The sequence below is a fragment of the Trachemys scripta genome, chromosome 2 (genome assembly GCF_013100865.1).
Source record: "Trachemys scripta elegans isolate TJP31775 chromosome 2, CAS_Tse_1.0, whole genome shotgun sequence".
NCBI classification, from domain to species: Eukaryota; Metazoa; Chordata; order Testudines; family Emydidae; genus Trachemys; species Trachemys scripta.
This window is the reverse complement of record NC_048299.1, coordinates 267,064,317-267,087,746: the sequence shown is the minus strand read 5'-3', so window position 1 is coordinate 267,087,746 and position 23,430 is coordinate 267,064,317. Positions and strand designations below refer to the sequence as shown.

General features: G+C 39.8%; 1 protein-coding gene across 14 annotated transcripts in view; it reads right to left on the bottom strand.

Annotated features, from left to right (window-relative positions):
* Positions 1-23,043, bottom strand: part of PHF20L1 (PHD finger protein 20 like 1) — an 81,936-nt gene extending 58,893 nt beyond the window's left edge. For 12 of the 14 annotated variants that reach the window (XM_034763641.1, XM_034763649.1, XM_034763643.1 and 9 more), the window contains exons 1-5: positions 22,866-22,910; positions 21,510-21,624; positions 4,818-4,989; positions 3,506-3,590; positions 2,361-2,449 (exon numbers count right to left, since the gene is read on the bottom strand). In XM_034763641.1, coding sequence (XP_034619532.1) covers positions 2,361-2,449; positions 3,506-3,590; positions 4,818-4,989; positions 21,510-21,592 — 429 coding nt within the window. In that variant the 5' untranslated portion in view covers positions 21,593-21,624; positions 22,866-22,910. Of the gene's footprint in view, positions 1-2,360; positions 2,450-3,505; positions 3,591-4,817; positions 4,990-21,509; positions 21,625-22,865 lie in introns of all 14 variants that reach the window. The other 2 variants (XM_034763653.1, XM_034763640.1) reach the window with 2 other exon arrangements.
* Between the last annotated feature and the right edge of the window lie 387 nt (positions 23,044-23,430).

Here is a 23,430-nt window from a genome sequence, read left to right as displayed (position 1 = left end):
TAATTCTCAGGTCAGCTTGCACACTAATGGACAAATTATTTTTGCACACATTCAACATTTTCAGGAAAAAAATGTTGCATGTTAATACCTTACTATTATTTTAAAAGTAATACAATTTTATACCTAAATGCCAACTCTCTATACAAGTATTTTTGGGAGGGAAAGGGGCAGGAGGGGGAGAAATCACAACAGGAAAAAAGTTCTGGGTCTGAATTTAACAAATAGTATCACAGGTTCATCTGATGCATGACTTTCATATCAATCAAATTATGTTGGGGGGTATTCTTTGAGAAATCATACAAAAACCTATGCCTGTCAAATAATTCCTGGTAAGTGCCTTCTTTAGAATAAAAGAACAATTTTAGTTTGAAACAAAACTTAGTCTTAGATAACTTTGACCTTCAAACCAAGCTTAGGCTGTATTTTTATTTTTACAACAAAAATACTTTTGAAATAAAAATGGATATTTTTGCCATAGCATAATAAATTTACCTAGCCTCCTGTCCAGCAGTTATATTACTACTTAACAAATGAAACCCGGAGCCTGCTTTGAGACCAAGAGATTTGTACTCCTGCCTCTGATTTGGGGGACTTCGAAACGTCAAGGTTAATCTCATCTTTCATTTTAAATGTGAACATTTCCTAGCCTGTGTAGAAATCAAAATTAATCGCCAAAAATACAAGTTTGGCTATAGTGGAGATCTTGAGGAATAATCACTGGGACACTCAGGTTTGGCCTCAGACACATGAAATCCAACACCACAAGTGTCTCAATAGTTGAAGATAAGCAGAATAATTTATTGCGCTTATAAGAGTGCCATTTAGGCTGCTATCTAGGGCACTAGCACTCCTACAGACTTCCTCCTGTCACTCGCTGGTTGTTTCAACTGAGCTTTTGTTTCTCAGCTGAGAAGCCAAAGTGACCTTTAGCTGCAGAGTAGTAGCTCAATAGTGCAACAGACTACATGATTTAGTGGAACAAGCAAAGGACTAAGAGCAAGGAACTTCTGAACTCTAATCCAAGCTCACTATTCTTCTTTATTCAAGTCGCAGCCTCCCTGCCTAAGTTTCCCTATTTGTAAAATCGAATGAAATAATCGAACTTCTTACCTCATTGGGTCACACAATTAATGTTTGTACAGAAACTCAACAGAATGCACATAACCATCCAGCAAGAGGCTGATGGTAATGGGACTATTAAAAAAAAAAATGGGGGGGGGATTAAAGTCTGAAGATGCCTCAAAATAATCCACTGCCTGTCCTTCTCCAAAGTCCTAACTTTCTTTGCATGATTGTCATATTATGCTTTAAAGCTCTCAGTTACACAGAAGCATAAGCAGAATAATTTATTGCGTTTATAAGAGTGCCATTTGGGCTGCCATCTATGGCACTAGCACTCCTACAGACAAATTATTGTTTAAAAGGCCCTCCCATTTCTCCATTTGAAAATAGTCATATAATAACCAAACCCAGTAATTTATTCATTTTTATAAGTCATTTTCCAGAGCAGATTAGACATTTGAATTCTGCTCTTCCAAGAACAATTTCTTGAAAAACTGGGGATTATAACTATTTGCGTTTCATCAATTAACTCGCTTCTTTTAGCAAGTTTCAGACAATCATTTCATTTTTTTAAAATAGCTAAAATTTCTCATTACCAGCACAATTACTCTAAAAAGATTATTGCTCAAAGCAGGCTTCATACAAATTTGGAGACTGGATAAAACTTGGATAAAATTCCTAAGTATTTAAGTTAAAATCCTGCTATTGATCTTAGATTGTATCTCATAAACCGCCTCCCTTACTGGTAGGGTGCTACTCTCTTCTGTGACGGCATTGAGACTGTTACAGATAAAGGAATATCAGCCCACCTCCAAAAGGTTTGACATAGGGAGATAAAAAAATGAACCAACTGTGAATTAATAGAAGAAGGTGGTAGAAATCTGACGTAACAAATCCACCAGCAGCGGCCCACTGATGGGCTAAGGCCTCTTCTAAAGGGCCATAAAAACCAAGGAGGAGAGAACCTGTTAGGTCCTATGTGGTCCTGGGTTGGGACCATTGGAAAGAGAGCAGTCAGGGAACAGATGAGCCAGTGAGGAGAGCATACAGCACTCAGAGGTTTCATAATTGAAGTGACATCACTAGCACAGCACATGCTAAGGCAGTTAAGAACTGGTGAACCAACATGTTGAGGGACCTAAAGAGAAGGCAGCAGCAAGTTTAAAATCATGTGTGTTACATGGCCCTTCCTGCATGGGGCATTCAGCAGATAATTTGTTCTCAGGTCACTGTTAATATCACATGCCCTGTTTACTAGTCAACACAAACAAGCAAGAAAAGACGCTTAATATCCTCACCTGCCCTTTGGCATCCTCAGGCATAGATTTGATATGCATCCTTTTTAGGCATCGAATAACTCCATCATAGAACTGTACTGTGAAGGTTCCTAAAACAGGATTGATGCAATCACTATGAGCAGTTAGAAACATACCTACCTCACTACTTCCCCAAAATACTACAAATACACAGTCATTTCAGACCCAGTCCTGCATGTGACATCAGTGAGTGTTTTGGCTCTGCAAATACTATAGGATTAAGCATCTATTTAAAATTCTTCCCTTCATAGTTACAGTCACATATCCTCCTTGGATCACAACAAGATTAAAAGGGACACAATCAAGACAGAAGCACTTAAAAAACCCTCTTTATTCACAATGAAAAACTCAGTGTTGAGTTCTATGGGACTATAAGATGAGACAAGCGCATAAAGTTACTGAGATATGTGTTTGTGGTTTCAGGACCTTGGACAGTTGAACTAAAACTGTAAAACTTATTTTATATGATTACATCCTTCATTTCTCACAACTTGGACAATAAGTAGTGCTTCATTTTTGTTTATAAATTTCCAATTTGTTAATCCAATGATGCCACATATCATCAGTACATTTAAACCCACACCCAAAAACAATTCTCATTAGTTTTTAAATACAATAAAAGCATGCAATAGATTTAAAGACAAAACAAAGCAAACATCAAAACTACTTTAAATGTTATGCCTAAACTAGCTGGCATTTTCCTTTTAATATTGCATTTACTTTATCTTATTTCACTGATTACCAAAGCTCAAAAATGAGATTTTGAATGTTTTCTAGAAGAATTGAGGTACTGTAAGCATATAAATGTAAATCCAAACCAACAGTACTGTGAAGGGTTCTATAATATTGAGGCAAGGATATTCATCTCGCTACTATAAATGAAAGTTACATTACCATTGAGTGGAGAAGGTACCCCAAGTTTTTAATTTCATAGAAATGAAAGATGGTAAATGCTCACAAGATCAAACCCATTCCTCCCCTTACAGAATAGCAATACTTCCTACAGTATATTTAACCTAGTGAATAAAACCGTATGTAAACACATTTTAATTTTAAAACAGGAGTATAGCAGTGTTCCTGGTAAACAAACAGAAGTACTTACAGATGCATTGTATTTATATACATACCCTCCTTGTTAATTGCTTCAATCTTAGCAGGATAATATCGACAGTCTGTCCAACGAGCTAGCACCTCTTCTCCAGGTTTAAAATCCTATTTCAAACATTTTTAATTGTTAATATCTTGCCCTGCAAACCTTTCCTAAACAAACTTAAGTTTTATAACTTAGCGATATTTACCTTGAAAAATAATTAATACCATTAGGTTTGGCAGAATTCAATTTTTACTTTTTATAACTTTGACAAATAATATTGATCTTTATTTTTAAGCATTTTTAAAATGTTTAGTGATCAAAATTTTGACAATTCTTGAAGGGTGGGGGTCAGACAATTATTTAATGACAGTAGCTGCTGACATTCATGAAGTTAAAAGCTTTATAACTGTTAAAACACAAATTACCTATATCACGTCAAAATATACTAATTAAAATTTACAAAGTAAATATCTTTAAGTTCTCAAGCAGCTTTTTTTTTTTTTTTTTTTTTTAATTTGCCTATGTGTAAATTTTCATCTTATGGCTGTCAAGCCATTAATCACTGTTAAACAATAATAGAATACCATTTATTTAAATATTTTTGGATGTTTCCTACATTTTCAAATATATTTATTTCAATTACAACACAGAATACAAATATGAATCTTTAGCGAATCTGGCATGTAAATACTTTGCAATGCCATGCAAATGCCTGTTTTCACTTTCTAGTGACATTGTAAATAAAAAGAGGGTAGCATTATCTCCTGTAAATGTAAACAAACTTGTTTGTCTTAGTGATTGGCTGAACGAGAAGTAGGACTGAATGGACCTGTAGGCTCTGAAGTTTTACACTGTTTTGTTTTTCAGTGCAGTTATGTAACCAAAAAAAAATAATCTATATTTGTAAGTTGCACTTTCACAAGAGATTGCACTACAGTACTTGTTTGAGGTGAATTGAAAAATACTATTTATTTTATCATTTTTACAATGCAAATATTTGTAATAAAAAATAATATACACTTTGATTTAAGTTACTACACTGAATACAATATGTATGAATATGTAGAAAAACATCCAAAATATTTAATAAATTTCAATTGGTATTCTATTGTTTAACAGTGCGATTAAAACTGCGATTAATTGCGATAAATTTTTGAGTTAATCACGTGAGTTAACTGATTAATCGACAGCCCTAATTATCACTGACGGAAATATGTTTTCATCTGTTTGTGTTTTTATGGTGAAATTGATGTTTGCAGGCATTAACTGATAAAAAATCTAATCCTTCCAGGCCTAAATAAAATAATTTAGGCAAGGAGTCAGAAAAAAATTAACTTGCTACTTACAATAAATTCATCATCATCTTTTAGCCCTTCTTTCCTTAGTGCTGGTCTTTCCAGGGGTCGTAATCTATTGCTGTCCCAATAAATCCACTCATCATAGCGATGACTCCAACGTTCAAAATGGACCAACATCTTCCCCTCTTCATAGTCTATTTTCTCAATGCGAGATGGATACCTTGAACAACAACAAAAGGAAAGGTGTCAATTGTGCAACTTTTTCCAGCAATGTTTTGCATAAAGACGTACTCATGTAACAGTTTAAACTACTTTGGTGGTGTTAGCTGCACCATCATTTGGTACTAAGAATCAGTTTGGATTTGAAAGAAGTTTTAAACATGTTAAATTGTTGATATGACAATACCTAGCTGCAAAATCCTCTACATACATTAAAGATGGGTCACTGTTCTGTCTTAGGGTACGTCCAGACTACCCGCCGAATCGGCGGGTAGTAATCAATCTATCGGGGATCGATATATCGCGTCTCATCTAGACGCGATATATTGATCCCCGAACGCGCTTCCGTCGACCCCGGAACTTCACCAGGGCGAGCAGCGGTAGCAGAGTCGATGGGGGAGCTGCGGCCGTCGATCCCGTGCCGCAAGGACCTGAGGTAAGTCGAAATAAGATACGTCGACTTCAGCTACGCTATTCCCGTAGCAGAAGTTGCATATCTTACATCGACACCCCTGCCGCCCCCCCCCCGCCCCAGTGTAGACCAGCCCTTACAGCCATACAATTGTGAAAATTCAGATTTAAGGCTCAAACTACTAGGTAATGTTAAGATGCATGCCTTATTTGGGTTAAATATTGGAAGTTTCATGCTTAGCTTTGTATTCATAATTTTGTTGATTAAAGCAAGAACAGACGGGTTTGTTTCTTTTCCTGGAGGGATAGAGGGGTGGTGAATTGGCTTTAGAAAAAATAAATTCATTACTTTTAATCTAATAAACTAATAAATGTTCCACATACTTGCTTCAATGATTTCAGGCACATCCAAGCTGCTAACTAATCAAAAACAATTGAAGTTGACAGAATATTCCTTTTGAATCCAATCTGTTGACTAATTTGCAGATCAGCTCCACGGACTTTGTCGCTACCGAATCTAATGCGCAGTCATTTTTCAATATTTATATTTTTTAAATTGCACATTTATTAAAAACAAAAAACACCAGTATTAAGGACTGTGGGTTCTAATTGCCCCTCAAACTTTACATATAATCAGCAGAATCAACTACATGTGGCCCTCAATCAGAACAACTCTTCATCACCTAAAGCTAGAATTTAACATGGATTTTAACTACCCCCTACTTTGGGATTTGTATAACCTGTATTAAGTTTGGCAAAGAGATTTCCCATTTTTCAAATCTTTAGCATCTGTGGGAATACATAATAATCAGGGTGGTGCATTTAGATTCCACAAGAATCAAGCCACATTATTTAGTTTGTTTTTTTAAGGGCTATTTTGGCTTTAGGGAGCCACTAGCTGGGCAGAAATAAATCTCATCTTCTCACAGAATGCCCACCATCAATATAACTAGATTACATTATTTCAGTTCCATAAAGCGCATGCAAGACTGGTGTGCTAAAAAGAGAACGAATACATAAGTGGATCTGAAAACACAAAGCACCTTCTAAAACTATCTGGTGGATTTTTTAAGTTTAAGAAATTTCCTCCCACGTTAATATTTTGGGAATCCAGGTTAACCTAGAAACAATTTCTTGGGAAGTTCTACACTTCCAAAAAATAGGAGTGACAACGGAAGAGAAAACGACAGAGATCCTGCAGCTACTCTGAAACATTTATTGAAAAGAAATGTTACCGTTAAAGAAGGGCTGCCTATTTCCAAAGCAGGAGACTCAATCTACATTCTGCAACAATGAAAATGTTCCCTCAACATTAAAGGGTGGCAGCTGCTGCAGTCATTTTCTATTCCTACTGCATATTCCCTTACCCTGAAGCACTGTGCCACCTGATATTGAAAGAGATACTATCAGCTTTGTTATTTTCAAATTTCTGACACAGCAACCTTTAAACAGTAAATCATGATTTAAAAAAACAAAAACACTTTCTATGAAGTTTAGGGATTTTCTTCTTCCCTGATGCTTATCAAGTTATTTTTCAGCAAGAGTGGGCAAACAGACAGCACAATACGTGCCTGGGCCCGTCTCAATTCCCTCCTCTCTCTGTGCTCATTCCGGCCTGCCTTTTCTTCATCATCAGCAACTAAGGTCTCCCAATATCTAAACTGCAGACCTGCAGAAGAATTCCAGGGTGTGAAGAACTCCCATCTCACTTGAAATTACCCTATTCTATTTTCCAGATTCCTATTGTTCCCTAGTGCCAGAAAGGTATCTAGGAAAGGAAGAAAGTCTTCCCAGATCTCAAATTTATATCACTTCCTGATCTCTTGTAGAGCTTTCCATCCCCAAAGCAGACAGAGTGTGTCCTCGTTGTTGTGTCCTCATTGTTCATACACAGTGCCTCTTCCCTATTTTGTATTGTTCTGTGGCTGGTAGATTGAAGCCTTGGCTACACTTGGGGATTCACAGCACTGACGTGGCAGCGCTGTGAAGCGCGAGTGTAGTCGCGCCGCCAGCGCTGTGAGAGCTCTCTCTGATTACACTGGCGCTTTACAGCGCTGCACTCAAGGGGGTGCGTTTTCACACCCCTGAGCGCAGCAAGTTGCAGCGCTGTACAGCGCCAGTGTAGCCAAGGCCTTAGTTCTCTGGCTATTAGCTGTGTGGTAAAATTTCCAAGCCCTACAGGGGGTGCATGTATTGGTCTGAGCAGAACAGAGGGAGGGATAAACTGGTGAAATACAGACGTGACCATGCTTTTGGGAGAAATGGAAAACAATATGAAAGGCAGAAATTGTAAATGAGGCAGTAGAGAACACAGTATATGGAAAAAGAAAGAGAGGAAGAAGACACTAAAGACAACTTAGTAAAAGGTGCACCACAATCTAATACAGAACAAAAAAAATGAAAGACTGAAGATAGGGATATACTGTAACAAAAAATAAGATGCTGTAAGTAGGACTGGTCGAGTATTATTCAGAAAATCTATTACTTGAACAAAACCAGTGACGTTTGTTGAATATGATATTCAACAAATATATCTGTCCGCTGGTTGATCTGCTTTAGCTGTAAGATACATTTTAACAAGTTATTAGCTAGAAAAGTGACTGACAATATTCTGTTAATATCTTTTAACTGAAATAAATGTTACATTTAAACATAATTCTGTGAAGTTATAAGGGATACCATTCCTCTGAGGTCAGAGGAGTGCAGCTGGCTGATTAGCCCCACCCACACTTGAGAAGAGAGATGGAACTTAGGGTACGTCTATACTTACCTCCGGGTCTGGAGGTACGCAATCGATCTTCTGGGATCGATTTATCACGTCTTGTCTAGATGCGATAAATCGATCCCGGAAGTGCTCACCGTCGACGCTGGTACTCCTGCTCTGTGAGAGGAGTACACAGAGTCGACGGGGGAGCCTGCCTGCCGCGTGTGGACCCGCGGTAAGTTCGAACTAAGATACTTCGACTTCAGCTACGTGAATAACGTAGCTGAAGTTGCGTATCTTAGTTCGAAGTGGGGGGTTAGTGTGGACCAGCCCCCAGTTACAGTATAAAAGAGGACAGCAGGAAGCGTGGGGGCAGGGGAGCATCCTGGGCTGCCTTGGTCTCTCTTTATAGGGTTATTGAAACAAATTTCGGTTAGAGTCATTCCTTAATGGGGCACACCTCCAGGAGGTAGCTCAACAGCTCCAGGACCTAGTTACCCAATGGCTATACCTGGAAGCCAAGATGGTGGTGGAGCTCATAGAAAATATTATCTTGGAACCATAGCTGCACATTCTCCTTATGGAGGTTCAAACACATCTGCCGTGGAGGAAGTGGAGACAACCAAAAGGTTCTCGGAGGCAGAATTGCCTAGGAGTTCGGACCCGAGGCCCTTCATGATCCCAATAAAAATAGGGCCAAACATGGGGAAGTGGTATGGACAAACTCTACTTCAACAGGACTTAGTCTGACCCAAAGCCACAGATCGTGAGTGATCAGTCCAGATTTCCTGCATCCATGGAGAAATCCGTACATACCCAATGGCATCTGTAATTTTGCAGGCAGCAGACCAGATAGGGCACCTCCAGATAGGATCACCTACCCCAGCCAGTGATCCTGGGACACAACTGCACACATCTTCGGATCCTCCTCGGAAGAGAATCTGTTCCCTCCGCCTCAGACACCCTTCAGATGCAAGAAAAGCCCCCCACACCCAGATGCCTGGGACCTATTCCCCATTGTTCACTCTGATCTTTTTGAAGTCTCATGAAGGTCCCAAGGCTCACAGAAACAGCCAAAGTCATCTCAGAAGGGAGGACGAGCCTAGGTCTGTGCCAGAGGTGACACCATGGAGCCTGAAGAAGAACTTTCCCAAAGGATAGGCCCTAGAGAAGGAATACCCCAACAGTCTGTAAGTTATCCCCTACCCACATACACTGGAGAGCTCCTTCCCGTCCTAGACAATAGCATCCTGAGTTACACTGTTGGCATTGTGGCAGCTCAACATGATGACCAGAAGCTCTGGGAATGTTTTAACCAATTCAGAGGTGACCATCGTGTTGATTGTGCTGAAAACGTATCTCGCCAGCTGCCCCGCTTTGAATTCCATGAGACATCTCCAAATTAAAGAATCCAGATATGAACTCCTAGTCCCCAAGCCCGATCAGTGGGAGCTGCTATGGCCAGCCCATACTCTTCCATGGCAAGACACCTAGGTAAGGTGAAAACCCAAGAAAGACTGTTGGCCTGATTCTTTTGGCTAGGGATATATAAAGAGGTAGCCGATTTCTGCTTACTGCGCCCCAACTGACAAAAAGTAACCCCAAAGAGATGGGGGAGGGAGAAGAGGTTCTGGGGCCTCAGCAACCTAAACTGGCCAAAACTGGGATTGAGGAGGTGCCACCTGGGGAAGAGCTGCCTAATAAGCAGAAAAAGCAAACCAAACACCCTCCCAAGAACTTACAAGGTAGTGGTCTTCCCCACTAACAGAACAAACCTCCTTGATCACACTCCACATCTGCATAGGGCCAAGAACCAAGCCCATTAGAAAGTGATATCAAATCCCAGAAAGCATGAAACCTGTTAGTTAAGGAAGTAAAGGAATTGTTAAGATTGGGAGTAACTGAGGAATCTCATGGCTTCTGGCATAGTCCAGGGATTTTGGTACCAAAGCTGGATGGGACCTTCCAATTTTGTATAGATTTCCATCACATAAATGTAATTTCTGATTATGATGCATATTCGATGCCTTGAGCGGATGAACTGATGAATCATCTTGGTCAAGCCCATTTTATCACAACATTAGATCTAACTAAGGGCTATTGGCAAATTTCCCTTACTATCAACTCCAAGGAAAAAACACCTTTTCTACCTCAGTGGACCTATTCCATTTTGTTGCCATGCCCTTTGGATGAGGGTCCAGCCACCTTTCAAAGGCTGATGGACCAAGTGTTATGGCCCCACCTTCATCATGCTACAGCGTACCTAGATTATGTGGCGGTCTACAATCAGGACTGGCCCACCCACCTCCAGAACCTAGCAGCAGTCCTTCAAGCCCTAGGAGATGTCCATTTAACAGTAAACCTAAAGAAGTCCAGGGTGGGAAAACAGGATATGAAATGCTTGGGGAATCTAGTGGGGAACAGTAAGGTATAACCCCTAATGGACAAACTTGAGGTGCTAGCAAACACCTCCATACCAAGACCTAAAAAGCGGGTCTGGGCCTTCCTAGGTCTATAAAGGTACTACAGAAGATCTGTGCCTGACTTTGCCTTATTAGCAACACCTCTTACTGACCTGGTGAAAAAACAATCAGCCCCTTAACAACTCATGTGGTACCCCCAGTGTGATTAAGCATTTTAGAAAATTAATCTGATTCTATGCAACAAGCCAGTATTGCACAGACCTGATTTCTCTTGAGAATGCATTCTCCAGACATCAACCACCATGGGTGCAGTGCTACTCTAAACCTTCCATGAACAAGAGCACCCTAATCCTTTACATAAGTAGAGGAAACCCAGTACTATGTCATTAAGAAAGAATGCCATACAATGGGCTGTAAAGCCACTCAGACACCACTTGTGTTTGGAACACTCTTTGTTTGGGTCACTGACCATGTGGCACTGAAGTGGCGGCAAACCACGAAAGACCTGTGTGACATGTTGGTACTTAGCCCTACAGCCCTTTCAATTTCAAATAAGAGTATCAGCCTGGGTAGGACCATAGGAATGCTTCTTTTCAAGAACTGAAAAAAAGACTACATGCTTGGCAGTGAGAGCCTCAAAACATCCACTCAAGAGGGGAGGGGAAAAGTATGGGACGGTATAAGGGATACCATTCCTCTTGGGTCAGAGGAGTGCAGCTGGATGATTAGCCCCTCCTACTATACCTGAGAAGAGAGTTGGAACTTAATTTGCTGATCCTTACAAAAGACAGCAGCAGAAAATGGAAGGGGGGACTGGAACACATGGGCTGTGTTCCCAATGGACTGCTACTGGAGTGACAGCAGAGAGAAATTGCTCCAGAAACCAAATGGACCAAAGGGAGACTGCGTGAAGTGCTTTGTTACTGAGGCGCTGAGATAAGAGCCAGGAAGTTTTGGGTTGCTGAGGTTACTGGCGTGAGGGAGAGATTTGGAGGAAGGGACTAGCTGGCCTGCACAGACTTTGAGGGAAGAGTCTATGAGGTTTTGATTTGTTTTGTTAGGAAGTCTTAAAATAAAAGAACGAACCCTGCTGAAAATTGCTTCCCTGGATTCTGTGGGAGAGCTCTGATAGAACTAACTCAGGGAGCGAGCTGGCTCAGCAAGAATAATACCTGGTCCAGTAGGAGAAGGGAGCTTTAAGATAAGCCCCAATCTTTTACAAATACACAGTGGTATTTTCCATTAAACAATATTTCTCAAGCATAGAATTGTAGGCAGGCCAGAATGATGAGTTGCAATACAAAAAAAGAAAATCAGAAGTTATTATTAGCTAGAGATATAAAGGGTAACAAGAAAACATTTTACAAATACATTAGAAGCAAGAGGAAGACGAAGAACAGGGTAGGCCCATTACTCAATGATGGGGGGAGAACAATAACATAAAATGTTGAAATGGCAGAGGTGCTTAATGACTTTGTTTTGGTTTTCACCAAGAAGATTGGTGGTGATTGCACGTCTAACATAGTGAACGCCAGTGGAAATGAGGTAGGATCAGAAGAGGCTAAAATAGGGAAAGAACAATTTAAAAATTACTTATACAAATTAGATGTCTTCAAGTCACCAGGACCTGATGAAATGCATCCTAGAATACTCAAGGAGCTGACTGAGGAGATATCTGAGCCATTAACAATTATCTTTGAAAAGTTATGGAAGATGGGTGAGATTCCAGAAGACTGGAAAAGGGCAAATACAGTGCCAATCTATAAAAAGGGAAATAAGGACAACCCAGGGAATTACAGGCCAGTCAGTTTAACTTCTGGACCCAGAAAAATAATGGAGCAAATAATTAAGCAATCCATTTGCAAACATCTAGAAGATAATAAGGTGATAAGTAACAGTCAGCATGGCTATGTCAAGAACAAATCTTGTCAAACTAACCTGATAGCTTTCTTTGGCAGGGTAATAAGCCTTGTGGATGGTGGGGAAACCGATAGACGTGGTATATCTTGACTTTAGTAAAGCTTTTGATACTGTCTCGCATGACCATCTCATAAACAAACTAGGAAAATCCAACCTAAATGGAGCTACTATCAGGTGGGTGCAAAACTGGTTGGAAAACTGTTCCAAGAGAGTAGTTATCAATGATAAACAGTCATTCTGGGAGGGCATAACAAGTGGTGTCCCAGAGTGATCAGTTCTGGGTCCAGTTCTGTTAAATATCTTCATCAATGATTTAGATAATGGCATAGAGAGTACACTTATAAAGTTTGTAGACGATACCAAGCTGAGAGGGGTTGCAAGTACTTTGCAGGATAGGATTATAATTCAAAATGATCTAGACAAACTGGAGAAATGGTCTGAAGTAAATAGGATGAAATTCAATAAGGACAAATGCAAAGTACTTCACTTAGGAAGGAACAATCAGTTGCACACATACAAAATAGGAAATGACCGCCTAGGAAGGAGTATTGTGGAAAGGGATCTGGGAATCATAGTGGACCACAGGCTAAACATGAGTCAACAGTGTAACGCTGTTGCAAAAATAGCTAACATCATTCTGGGATGTATTAGCAGGAGTGTTATAAACAAAACACAAGAAGTAATACTTCTTGATTAGCTCTCAACTGGAGTACTGTGTCCAGTTCTGGCTGCCACATTTCAGGAAGGATGTGGACAAATTGGAGAGAGTCCAAAGAAGAGCAACAAAAATGATTAAAGGTCTAGAAAACATGACCTATGAAGGAAGATTGAAAAAATTGGGTTTGTTTACTCTGGAAAAGAGAAGACAGAGGGGACATAATAGTTTTCAAGTATGTAAAAGATTGTTACAAGGAAGGAGAAAAAAATTTATCACTAACCTCTGAAAATAGGACAAAGAAGCAATGGGCTTAAATTGCAGCAAGGGAGGTTTAGGCTGGACATTAGGAAAAACTTCCTAACTGTCAGGGTAGTTAAGCACTGGAATAAATTGCCTAGGGAGGTTGTAGAATCTCCATCATTGGAGATTTTTAAGAGCAGGTTACACAAACACCCGTAAAGAATGGTCTAGGTGATACTTAGTCCTGCCATGAGTGCAGGGGACGGGACTAGCTGACCTCTTGAGGTCTCTTCCAGTCTTATGATTCTATGATTAAGCCCAAATCCCAGTCTTTAGAGATGAGACTCTATTAATCCACTGAACCACAGTGTCTATAAAATGACTGCCTGCCAAATTCAGCTAAGAATAACTTTGCATGGATCCAACAAAAAGATCAAAAATATTAATGTGATAAAATAGCAGATTCAAAGACTATGTGCCCTGAAATCTACACGTTGTAACATTTTAGATCCTACATCTTCAAGCTAGGGACTCTTGAACAGTGGTTGTCAGTATGTAAATAGGTATGCCAAAATTCACTACTGGAAAGAAGGAAAAGTGTTGCTTTTGCAATATTAAAAAAATAATAATAATTTAGTATACAAAAGTGTGACTTGTCTAGCTTTTTTTTTCTTGATTGGATAGCTCACTTCTCAATATTTCATTGAGGTTCCCAGGTCCAAAATTTGCTGCCCTAGAATTGCTACAGAGTAATCCGAAACCTTACAGCAGTTCCCTCTGCTGGTTTTCAAGCAATAATTAACAAACATTCTACCCAGAGCTGTGCTGACAAATTTTAAATGATTCACATAACATAAGCAAAAGCTTTGTTGTCAATAAGAGCCATGTTAACTTCCATTTAATTTAGAAGAATTAACAGAAAAATATGATGTGTGCTATATAGAATACAAACATATGAAGAAGTTCCCTCAAACCTAACAGTGCAAGCGAGCACTCTAGAGTATTATAAATGGAAATAATAAAATTACATTTGCATTACCTTGACCATATCTTGATATTCAACGGTAGAAGTGTTTTTGAGTGTATACTTTGCCATACAGTCACAATTTCCATTTGACCAAATGTTCATTTTTAAATTAATCAGATTGAGTTTAAAAATGATTTACCAAGAGTTCTCTCTACTACAGCACAAATGGAAAAGACATTATACAGATAAAGTTAAAGAAAACACATTTATTCATTATTTCTTAAGTTGTTTGCATGAAAACTGTCTACTTCTGCTTGATAACACACGCACTTGTTGTTTAGAAACAAAAAATCATCATTTGGTAGCTTTCAATATTTAACTCAACAGGTTGCAAACATATTTGAAACGCATTCACTAATCCCAACAGGGCTCACATGACATTTCAATTAAAAAACTAGAATGATATAAAATTAACATGGCACACATTCAATGGATTAAAAACTGGCTACCTGATAAGTCTAAAAATGTAAGTGTAAATGAGGAGTCATCATTGAGTGGTTGTTTCTCTAATGGGGTCCCACAGGGATCGGTTCTTAGCCCTACACTATTTATCATTTTTATCAATGACCTGGAGGAAAAAGTCATTACTGATAAAGTTTGCAGATGATGCAAATTCGGGGAGTGGTAAATAATGAAGAGGACAGGCCACTGATACAGAGCAATCTGAATCGCTTGAGAAACTGGACTGAGGCAAATAAATGTGTGTTTTAATATGGCTAAATGTATACATCTAGAAACAAAGAATCTAGACCATACTTGCAGGATGGGGCAGGGCTTTGGAGCTGTGCTCCAGCTCCGCTCCAGCTCCAGGCAAAAACCTGCAGCTCTACTGTTCCGCGCTCCAGCTCCGCTCCAAAACCCTGGGATGGGGGACTCCATCCTCAGAAGCAGTGAATGAAAAATATTTGGGGGAGGATGGTGGATAATCAGCTGAATATGAGCTCCAGTGTGCCACTGTGGCCAAAAGAGCTAATGCAATCCTTGAATGCATAAATAGGGGAATCTCGAGTAGGACTAGGGAGATTATATTACTTCTCTATTTGGCACTGGTGCGACCACTGCTGGAATACTGTGTCCAGTTCTGGTGCCTACAATTAAAGAAAGAGGTTGATAAATTGAAGAGAGTTCAGAGAAGAGCTACGAGAATGATTAAAGGATTAGAAAATATGCCCTATAATAATAAATTAAATAGAATGAGCTCTTTGAACCTAACAAAGAGAAGGTTAAGGGATGACTTGATTACAGTCTACAAGTATCTGCTGGGGAACAAATATTTAATGATGGGCTCTTGAACCTAGCAGATCAAGGTATAACATGACCCAATGACTGGAAGTTGAAGCTAGATAAATGCAGGCTGGAAATAGGTTGTAAATTTTTAACAGCGAGAGTAATTAACCATTGCAACAATTTACCAAAGTGAATTCTCCATCACTAACAATTTTTAAATCAGGATGGATTTTTTTTTTTTTTTTTTTTATAAAAGATATTCTAAGAATTATTTTGGGGAAGTTCTATGGCCTGTGTTTTAGAGGAAGTCAGACTACATGATAACAGTGGTTCCTTCTGGCATTGGAATCTGTACATTTATGAATATATTATCCAAACTTCACACTGTTTTACAGAACTGGATTACTACTGCTGGATAATGACATCTGCCAGTTTTACATATTGTTCACTTTTCTCTCTCTCTCACATTCTAACACTTACAATTTCTGCAATTCACATGGGATGTAAGGTAAAATTGGTAAGGACAAGTTTAAGTTACATGATTTAAATCTTAAACAAAGGTTCAAAGTTTTTTTTTCTCCAACCTTAATATTCACTTTAAAATTTTCATATTAACCCACTTAATTTTCAGTGTAATAATTCATACAGGGCCTTTTTCTTCAATATAGCCATTTGTCCAGTATGAATGGTATTCTTTATGTAAGAATAAAACTTTGAGGCTCAAATATAAGGCACTGTAGAAATACAAAGTGTCCTACAAACAGTTTTTTGTCCCTAGTGAGGTGGAAAAGGGGCTCCATTTTACAGATGGGAAAACTGATGTACAGAGAGGTTAAGTGACTTCCTTAAAGTCACATATGAAATCTAAGAAAGATACAGAAATAGACCCAGACTTCCTGACTCCCAGTCCTGTACACTGAACATAAGCCTGTCCTTTCTTCCTTCCTTACCCCATAGGGCATATAACCCTATATCTGTTCCATGGAGGGACCTCCTTCATGAACAGACTTCTCATATTTGCAAGCTTCTCCAACCACCTTTATTGCCAGCCCCTCCTTTGAGTTAATTAGCTCAGTACTAAATAGATTTTTTTCCCCCCACACCCTTTCTTCCGTTCTAGACCTTCCACCAAACAGCAGAGACAATCAGGTCTTTCAGTCAGCTAAAACCCAAAGCAAAGACTACAGAACTGCTTCCTGTTTGTCGCTGTCACTCCAAATGTTACAGAAAAAAAATCCATTGGCCCTCTACCCTGTGAGGAAATAAAAAGCAACCCAGACAGTCTAGTCCCTTCAGTCAGTTTTGTTCACAAAAGATAACTTTCTTCTAATAACAGGCACACACTGGCAAGCTTTTTCCACCTGGCATCTACTACATAGGCCAACTGTCCCTTTTCTGTGTCTCCTTCACTACACACTTTTCCTGGATTTGCATCTTATTATTTGTACTACCATAGCACATAGAAGCCCTAGTCATGGACCCGAATCCCCCTGTGATAGGCTCTGTACAAAAACAGAACAAAAAGATAGCCCCTGCCCAAGGAGCATACAATCTTAATATGAGACGAGAGATGATCAGGACAGACAGGAGAGAGATCAGACATTACCAAGTTGTTCACGGGAGAAATAATGAGACGAGAGATGATCAGGACAGACAGGAGAGAGATCAGACATTACCAAGTTGTTCACGGGAGAAATAATGAGACAAGAGATGATCAGGACAGACAGGAGAGAGATCAGACATTACCAAGTTGTCCACAGGATCACAAAACAAGAACAGAAAGGAAGGGGAGGTCACATTAGTTTTATAGCACCAATGTGTAAGCCATGTCTCCTATGCCAGAAAGCTTACAGTCTAAGGCCTGATCCTGTAAGCATTTAAGTTCTTGAGGAATCTGGTCCTGAATCGACACTGTAACAGACAAAAGCAGAACCAAAAAAGGACTTTTTAAAAACCTCAAGACCAATGTGTACTTACCTTTTTTAAGCATTCCAATTTAGGCAATTTATACACCCATTCCTTTATTTAAATACCTTTACCTATTTGTTTTGTTCTCAATACTCCTAATACACCTTCCCAGACGGTTTTTATCATCTATTACCAAATGCTCAAGTGGACTTTAGATAGAGTTGAATTTACGACCAATTTAGTTAAGTTTAAAACTAAAGAAATTGTAAGAATGTATCTTGTTCAGAAGCTTCCTTGTGTAACTGCATATCATACATGTATTTTATAAAAGGTATTCAGTTACAAGGAAACTATCGTGGCTACGTCTACGAAGTGGTGAAACCATGCAAGCAATAAGCAAGTTTAAATATGCTCACTGACTTCCTTGTCCAGTGTGGACAAAGCTTCCCCCAGCAGTCCCAAGCTGATTGCGTCAGTCACCTAAGCATATAACAGCTGTAAAACAGTACAGGGAAATCTAACATGGCTTCAGCCATTGAGTAGACAAAGCCTACAATACTTTATGAATATGAATGGCCTCGCCTAATAAAACAAATAACATTTCATGAGATGATCTGTAAATAACCCAATTATACTGATAAAAGCTTAAGATCTGATGTAGTAAGCCTCAGAAAGTGGGTGGAAACTTTCCTAGAAACTCCTAATTGTTTATTAAAATTTACACCTGCTATTGTTATTAGGCTCCGAAGAATTAGACTATATTGGTAAATGTTGGAAACGGTCGATTTCACTGTACACACATAACCCAACGAAAAAAATATTTCATTCAATAATGAAAATTTACAAATGAGCAAAGTAAGAAAAATGTTGCTTGACAACTTAAGAGTTTAAGAATAGATACTTTGTATATTTTAACATGTGATGTTGACATTTTGTGTTAACAATTACAAAGCTTTAACATTTTAAATATTAATGTCTGTCATTAAATAATTATTTTGACACCACCGATTGCCAGAAATACACCCCATAATTTCCTGCAAATATGAATTTTTATCAATACATATTTTTAAAATGTTTAAAAGTAAACATTGATATTATATGTCTAAATTTAAAAAAACAACTTAATTCTGTAAAGCCTAGTTGTAGTTAAAGTTGAATCGATTTAAAACCAGATGTAAGGCTTAAAACGTATGTATACATTCAAAGGATGCTAAATCTATTTTTGAACAACTGAGTGTTGACAAAATAGGAAGATTTAAATTGAGCCCTAATCTGACATGGTTTTTTTGTGCCCTTCAAGAAACCATTTTTGTTAGACAGAAATGCAGTAGATAAATGACTAGTGTAAGTTACATAATTTTTTTTTAAAGTATGCTCAGTTCAATTTCTCTGTATGTAGCTGAGATGGATGCATTTTAGTTGGAAAACAGACAGGCACATTTTAAAGTCAACAGGGCCCCTTAAGTGACAGCTGAGAAAATTAGGTGTAAAACACATGGACTACTAACATAAACCATATCTTAGGGTGGGACTATCTTCACAGAAGGACAAATTTTCTCTAACAAGCTCCCCGGTTATTGATATAAATGATTTTTCTTCAAATGAAAGAACATACGTCTTATAGTTTCCAGTGTTGTTTTAGCCGCACAATTTTAATATTAATTTAAAAAATAATAAAATAATAATATATGGAGATATACCTATCTCCTAGAACTGGAAGGGACCCTGAAAGGTCACTGAGTCCAGCCCGCTGCCTTCACTAGCAGGACCAAGTACTGATTTTGCCCCAGATCCCTAAGTGGCCCCCTCAAGGATTGAACTCCCAACCCTGGGTTTAGCAGGCCAATGCTCAAACCACTGAGCTATCCCTCCCCGGAATTCCTGTTCCTGTGTGTAAAGTTGTTACAAAATTTTACTTATTTATATAAACTATGTACTAAAGATATGGTGAACCCTGTTTAGATATTAAATTGAAGCAATTCTGTTTTTAGCTCCTGTACATACTGTAGTTTTCACTATCATCTTTGGTGTCAAATTTTCTTATATGACTATTTGTTAGTTTTTCAGCACTATGTTGACGGTCTCAACCTTTTTTACATTCTTTGAACATAAAGTGCTAATTTTATGGAGAACAATTTATTTTAACTCACCATACCTCTGTAGCACCAACTAATATACCCTGGAATGTGGTTCAAAAATCAGTTCTATTTTCTTTTCAACATACACTGGTTATTGCTAAGAAAAGGATTTGTTTGAACAAAGTACTGCTGGTAAAATGTGTCAGTTTGATAGCCCTGGAAATTTAAACTCTCTTTGTCTACACAGTAAATACTGCATGAGTATCTATATAATTTAACCTGCGGAACTCTCTGACATACAGTATTATTGAGGGCAACAGGATTAGACATTTATGTGAACAAGAACATCCACGGTTACATCAGAAAGAATGAAAATGTGCAAGGGATATTGACCCTCATGACCGTTGGCCTCAATCACTTACTAACTGATAGGAGTTAAGAATAAACTTCTTCTGAAGCATATAACACTAACCACGGTTAGAGACAGAAGACAGGGTCAGACAGACTATTGGTCGTATCCACTATAGCAATAGTTCCTTCAAATTGACTGTTGAGACAGTACTTCTAAACAAACAAACCAGGTTGCGTTACTTAATTTGGATTAAGTCTGACTTTTCTGAGTAAACAAATAGTGCAAGACTGAGCCCTGGTCTACACTACAGAATTACTTTGGTATAACGGCGTTGCGCAGGGGCTGTGAATAATCCACACCCCTGAGTGATGTAGTTATACCGACCTAAGCACCAGTGTAGGTAGTGCTAAGTCGGCAGGAGAGCTTCTCCAGCCAACAAACCTACTGCCTCTCGCAGGGGTGAATTAACTAAGCCGACAGGAGAAACTCTCTCCCATAGGCTTAGAGCATCTTCATTAAAACACTAAAAAGGCTGATGCAGCATTTTAAGCAAGTGTTGACCTGTTCTTCCAATCCTATTTTACTTCCAATCCTAGCGCTTACAGAGATGGTACGTGACCCTGGCCAAGTCATAACTTTGGTGCTTCCGTTTCTCCACTGTTAAATGTACTTACCTACCTCACAATGTACAGTAAGAATTAATGTTAATGTGCATAAAGTTTTATTACTGAATACAACATCAAGTTTTCAGTTTTAAAATTTGTGAGATCTGCTTACACCTTAAAATTAAAACAAAACTGGATCCTTGAGTTATTACTGGAGTTACACACAAGTGCACTTGACTATCTTGCATGCGACACTGCATGCCAGAATATTCTGAGTAAGTTTTTCATTTAATATCACCGTTAATGAATATTTTAGCAGATACAGACTGCCATGATAAACGTATGCCAGTACCAAAGAGAACAAACTAATGTCTAGAACAGGGGTTGGCAACCTTTCAGAAGTGGTGTGCCGAGTCTTCATTTATTCACTCTTGATTTAAGGTTTCACGTGCCAGTAATACATTTTAATGTTTTTAGAAGGTCTTTCTATAAGTCTATAATATATAACTAAACTATTGTTGTATGTAAAGTAAATAAGGTTTTTAAAATGGTTAAGAAGCTTCATTTAAAATTAAATTAAAATGCAGAGCCCCCCAGATCGGAGGCCATGACCCGGGCAGTGTGAGTGCCACTGAAAAATCAGCTCACGTGCCGCCTTTGGCATGCGGGCCAGAGGTTGCCTACCCCTGGTCTAGAAAAAGGATCATGACTAGAAATACAAGATAGCCATGCAAGAAAAAATAACTAATATTTTCTTTCAATTTGATTTTTGGAGGGATGTTTTCCTAAAATTCTATAATTGTTTTAGTTGATTTTTTTTTTAAATAAGGATACTCATCAAATTAGTATATGGACTGATTGGTTTGTATTAAAAATTAATATATCAAACAACTGACGCTAAAGACAGCTCACAATACAGGTGAAATAAATTTTTGACCTAATTAAACATTGCATGATGTCTTCCTTACCATTTCTGTAAGTAGTCCAGTGCTTCCAAACGAGCACCAATCTCGAACGTGATCCCTGGACGACTTGGAGGCTTTTTACTCATCTTGATAACTTCTATTTTCTTTTTTCCCCCTACTTTTAGAGAAAATATTTTTTTATATTGCAAAGCAGAAAGCACGGTTGTTAAAAATACAAATAGCATTCCAAATGAATATATTTTAATCAAGTGAAGAGATACAAATCTATTATAAATGATAGCACTTATCACTAAAGGATCTAGTGGTGCACTAAAACTGGAAATGTTTAGACTGTTGTGCATAATAATATAAAAAGTATATACAAATAGTATTCCTTAATCCCCCCACAAACAGCTACGCCATCAATCTGCAATCTATTTACTTTGAAAAATGAGATACAAATGTGTTCTAATAATACATTTGGCCCTAATTCCCCCATCAGCTTTAGTGATTTTATAATCATTTTCCTAGTTTTATGTTTCCCCCCTGCCCTGTTGCTGTACAAAAGGCCACACAAGCAAAAGGGGAAAGTGACTAACTATACAGAGGAAAGCATAACTATAGAAATGTACCAGCTAATGAACAACATAATCTGACAATACAGAGAAAAATATTGATTTTCCTATAAGCTTTCTGTCAATAATCTTGCATCTTATGTGCAACCATAGCAGATAACGTTTCATCCAAAAGGACCAGTTTTAAATTGATGATGTCTCTATTTAAAATCATATGGTGCATAAAGGTCCCCCCAAAGGCCTAGGCTGGTCTGTGTTGGGGGTAACACCCAGGCCTTGGTCTGGTCTGTGTCCATCTGGATTCAGGGGTGCAGGAGGGAGAGCCCCAGGAGTTGGGCCACTCTGTTTATCTGGGTTGGGGAAGACGTAGGGGATCCCCCAAGCCCTGGTCTGTCTAGATGTCTTTCTGGGGGGTGGGAGTGTGTAGAAAATCACCCAGCCCTTGGGCCAGTGTGACTGTCTGGGCTGGGGAAGGGTGGGGTGTAGGGGATGCCCTAGGCCCTGGACCCATCTGTTTCGGTCAGGGGCAGTGGAGGATCCCCATGGCGGCTCTGTCTCTGGAGGGGAGAGGGGGAACCCCAGGCCGCTCTGGGTCAGTGTCGGGAGGGGGGAGGGAAAGATGGAGCCCCCAGGCATCAGCCCCCTCTGGGGCAAAGGGAGGTTTAAAACCCCAGGCCCCGGCTCCGCGGGGAAAGCGCCCCAGGAACCGGCCCAGAAGAAGCCTCAGGCCACGGTTCTGCCTGCGCAGGTGCAGGGGAGGCGAGAGACACCCGGGGCCCAGGCTCGGCTGGGGGGACAGAGGCCCGGGAGCCCGGCCCGTACCCCTCTGCCCCGGACTCCTTACCGCCTTCTCCGCCTCTCGGGACAGCAGCTGGGCCTGTCGCGGCCCCGAGCCGCAAGCCCAGCCGGCTGCGCACGCCGCGGCGCCTCCCGCTCCGACCGGGGACGGTGGGTGAGCAGCTCGGTGCGGCGGGGTGCACCTCCCTCAGAGCCCCATAGTCCCCCTCTGCCTGCGCCCCGCCCCTCGCGCCCCAGCGCCCAGCCGCTCCGTCACCTCCCTGCGACACGCCGAGGCGGGGCAGGGCGCCGCCATCACCCCCCTCACGTGACCAGGGAGCAGCGGCGCGACACCCGCTTTACGGCGGGGCGGGGCACAGGCACAGGCACTGGGACAGCGATAAGCGGGGGTGGGGGAGTGTGAAAGGCTGGCGGGGCTACGCTAGGCTTGGTGTTGTGTGGGGTGCGGTCAGGGGCGTGGGGGAGGTAAGAGCTTAGAGGGGGGACTGGAGTATAAACTTTTAGGGGTGAGGTCAGGGTTATGGGGTTGGGGGACAGTGGTTTGGGGTATAAGTTAGCAGTGGGGGAATGAGAGGTGAGAGGGGTGGTTTAGGGTATAAGAGAGCAGTGAG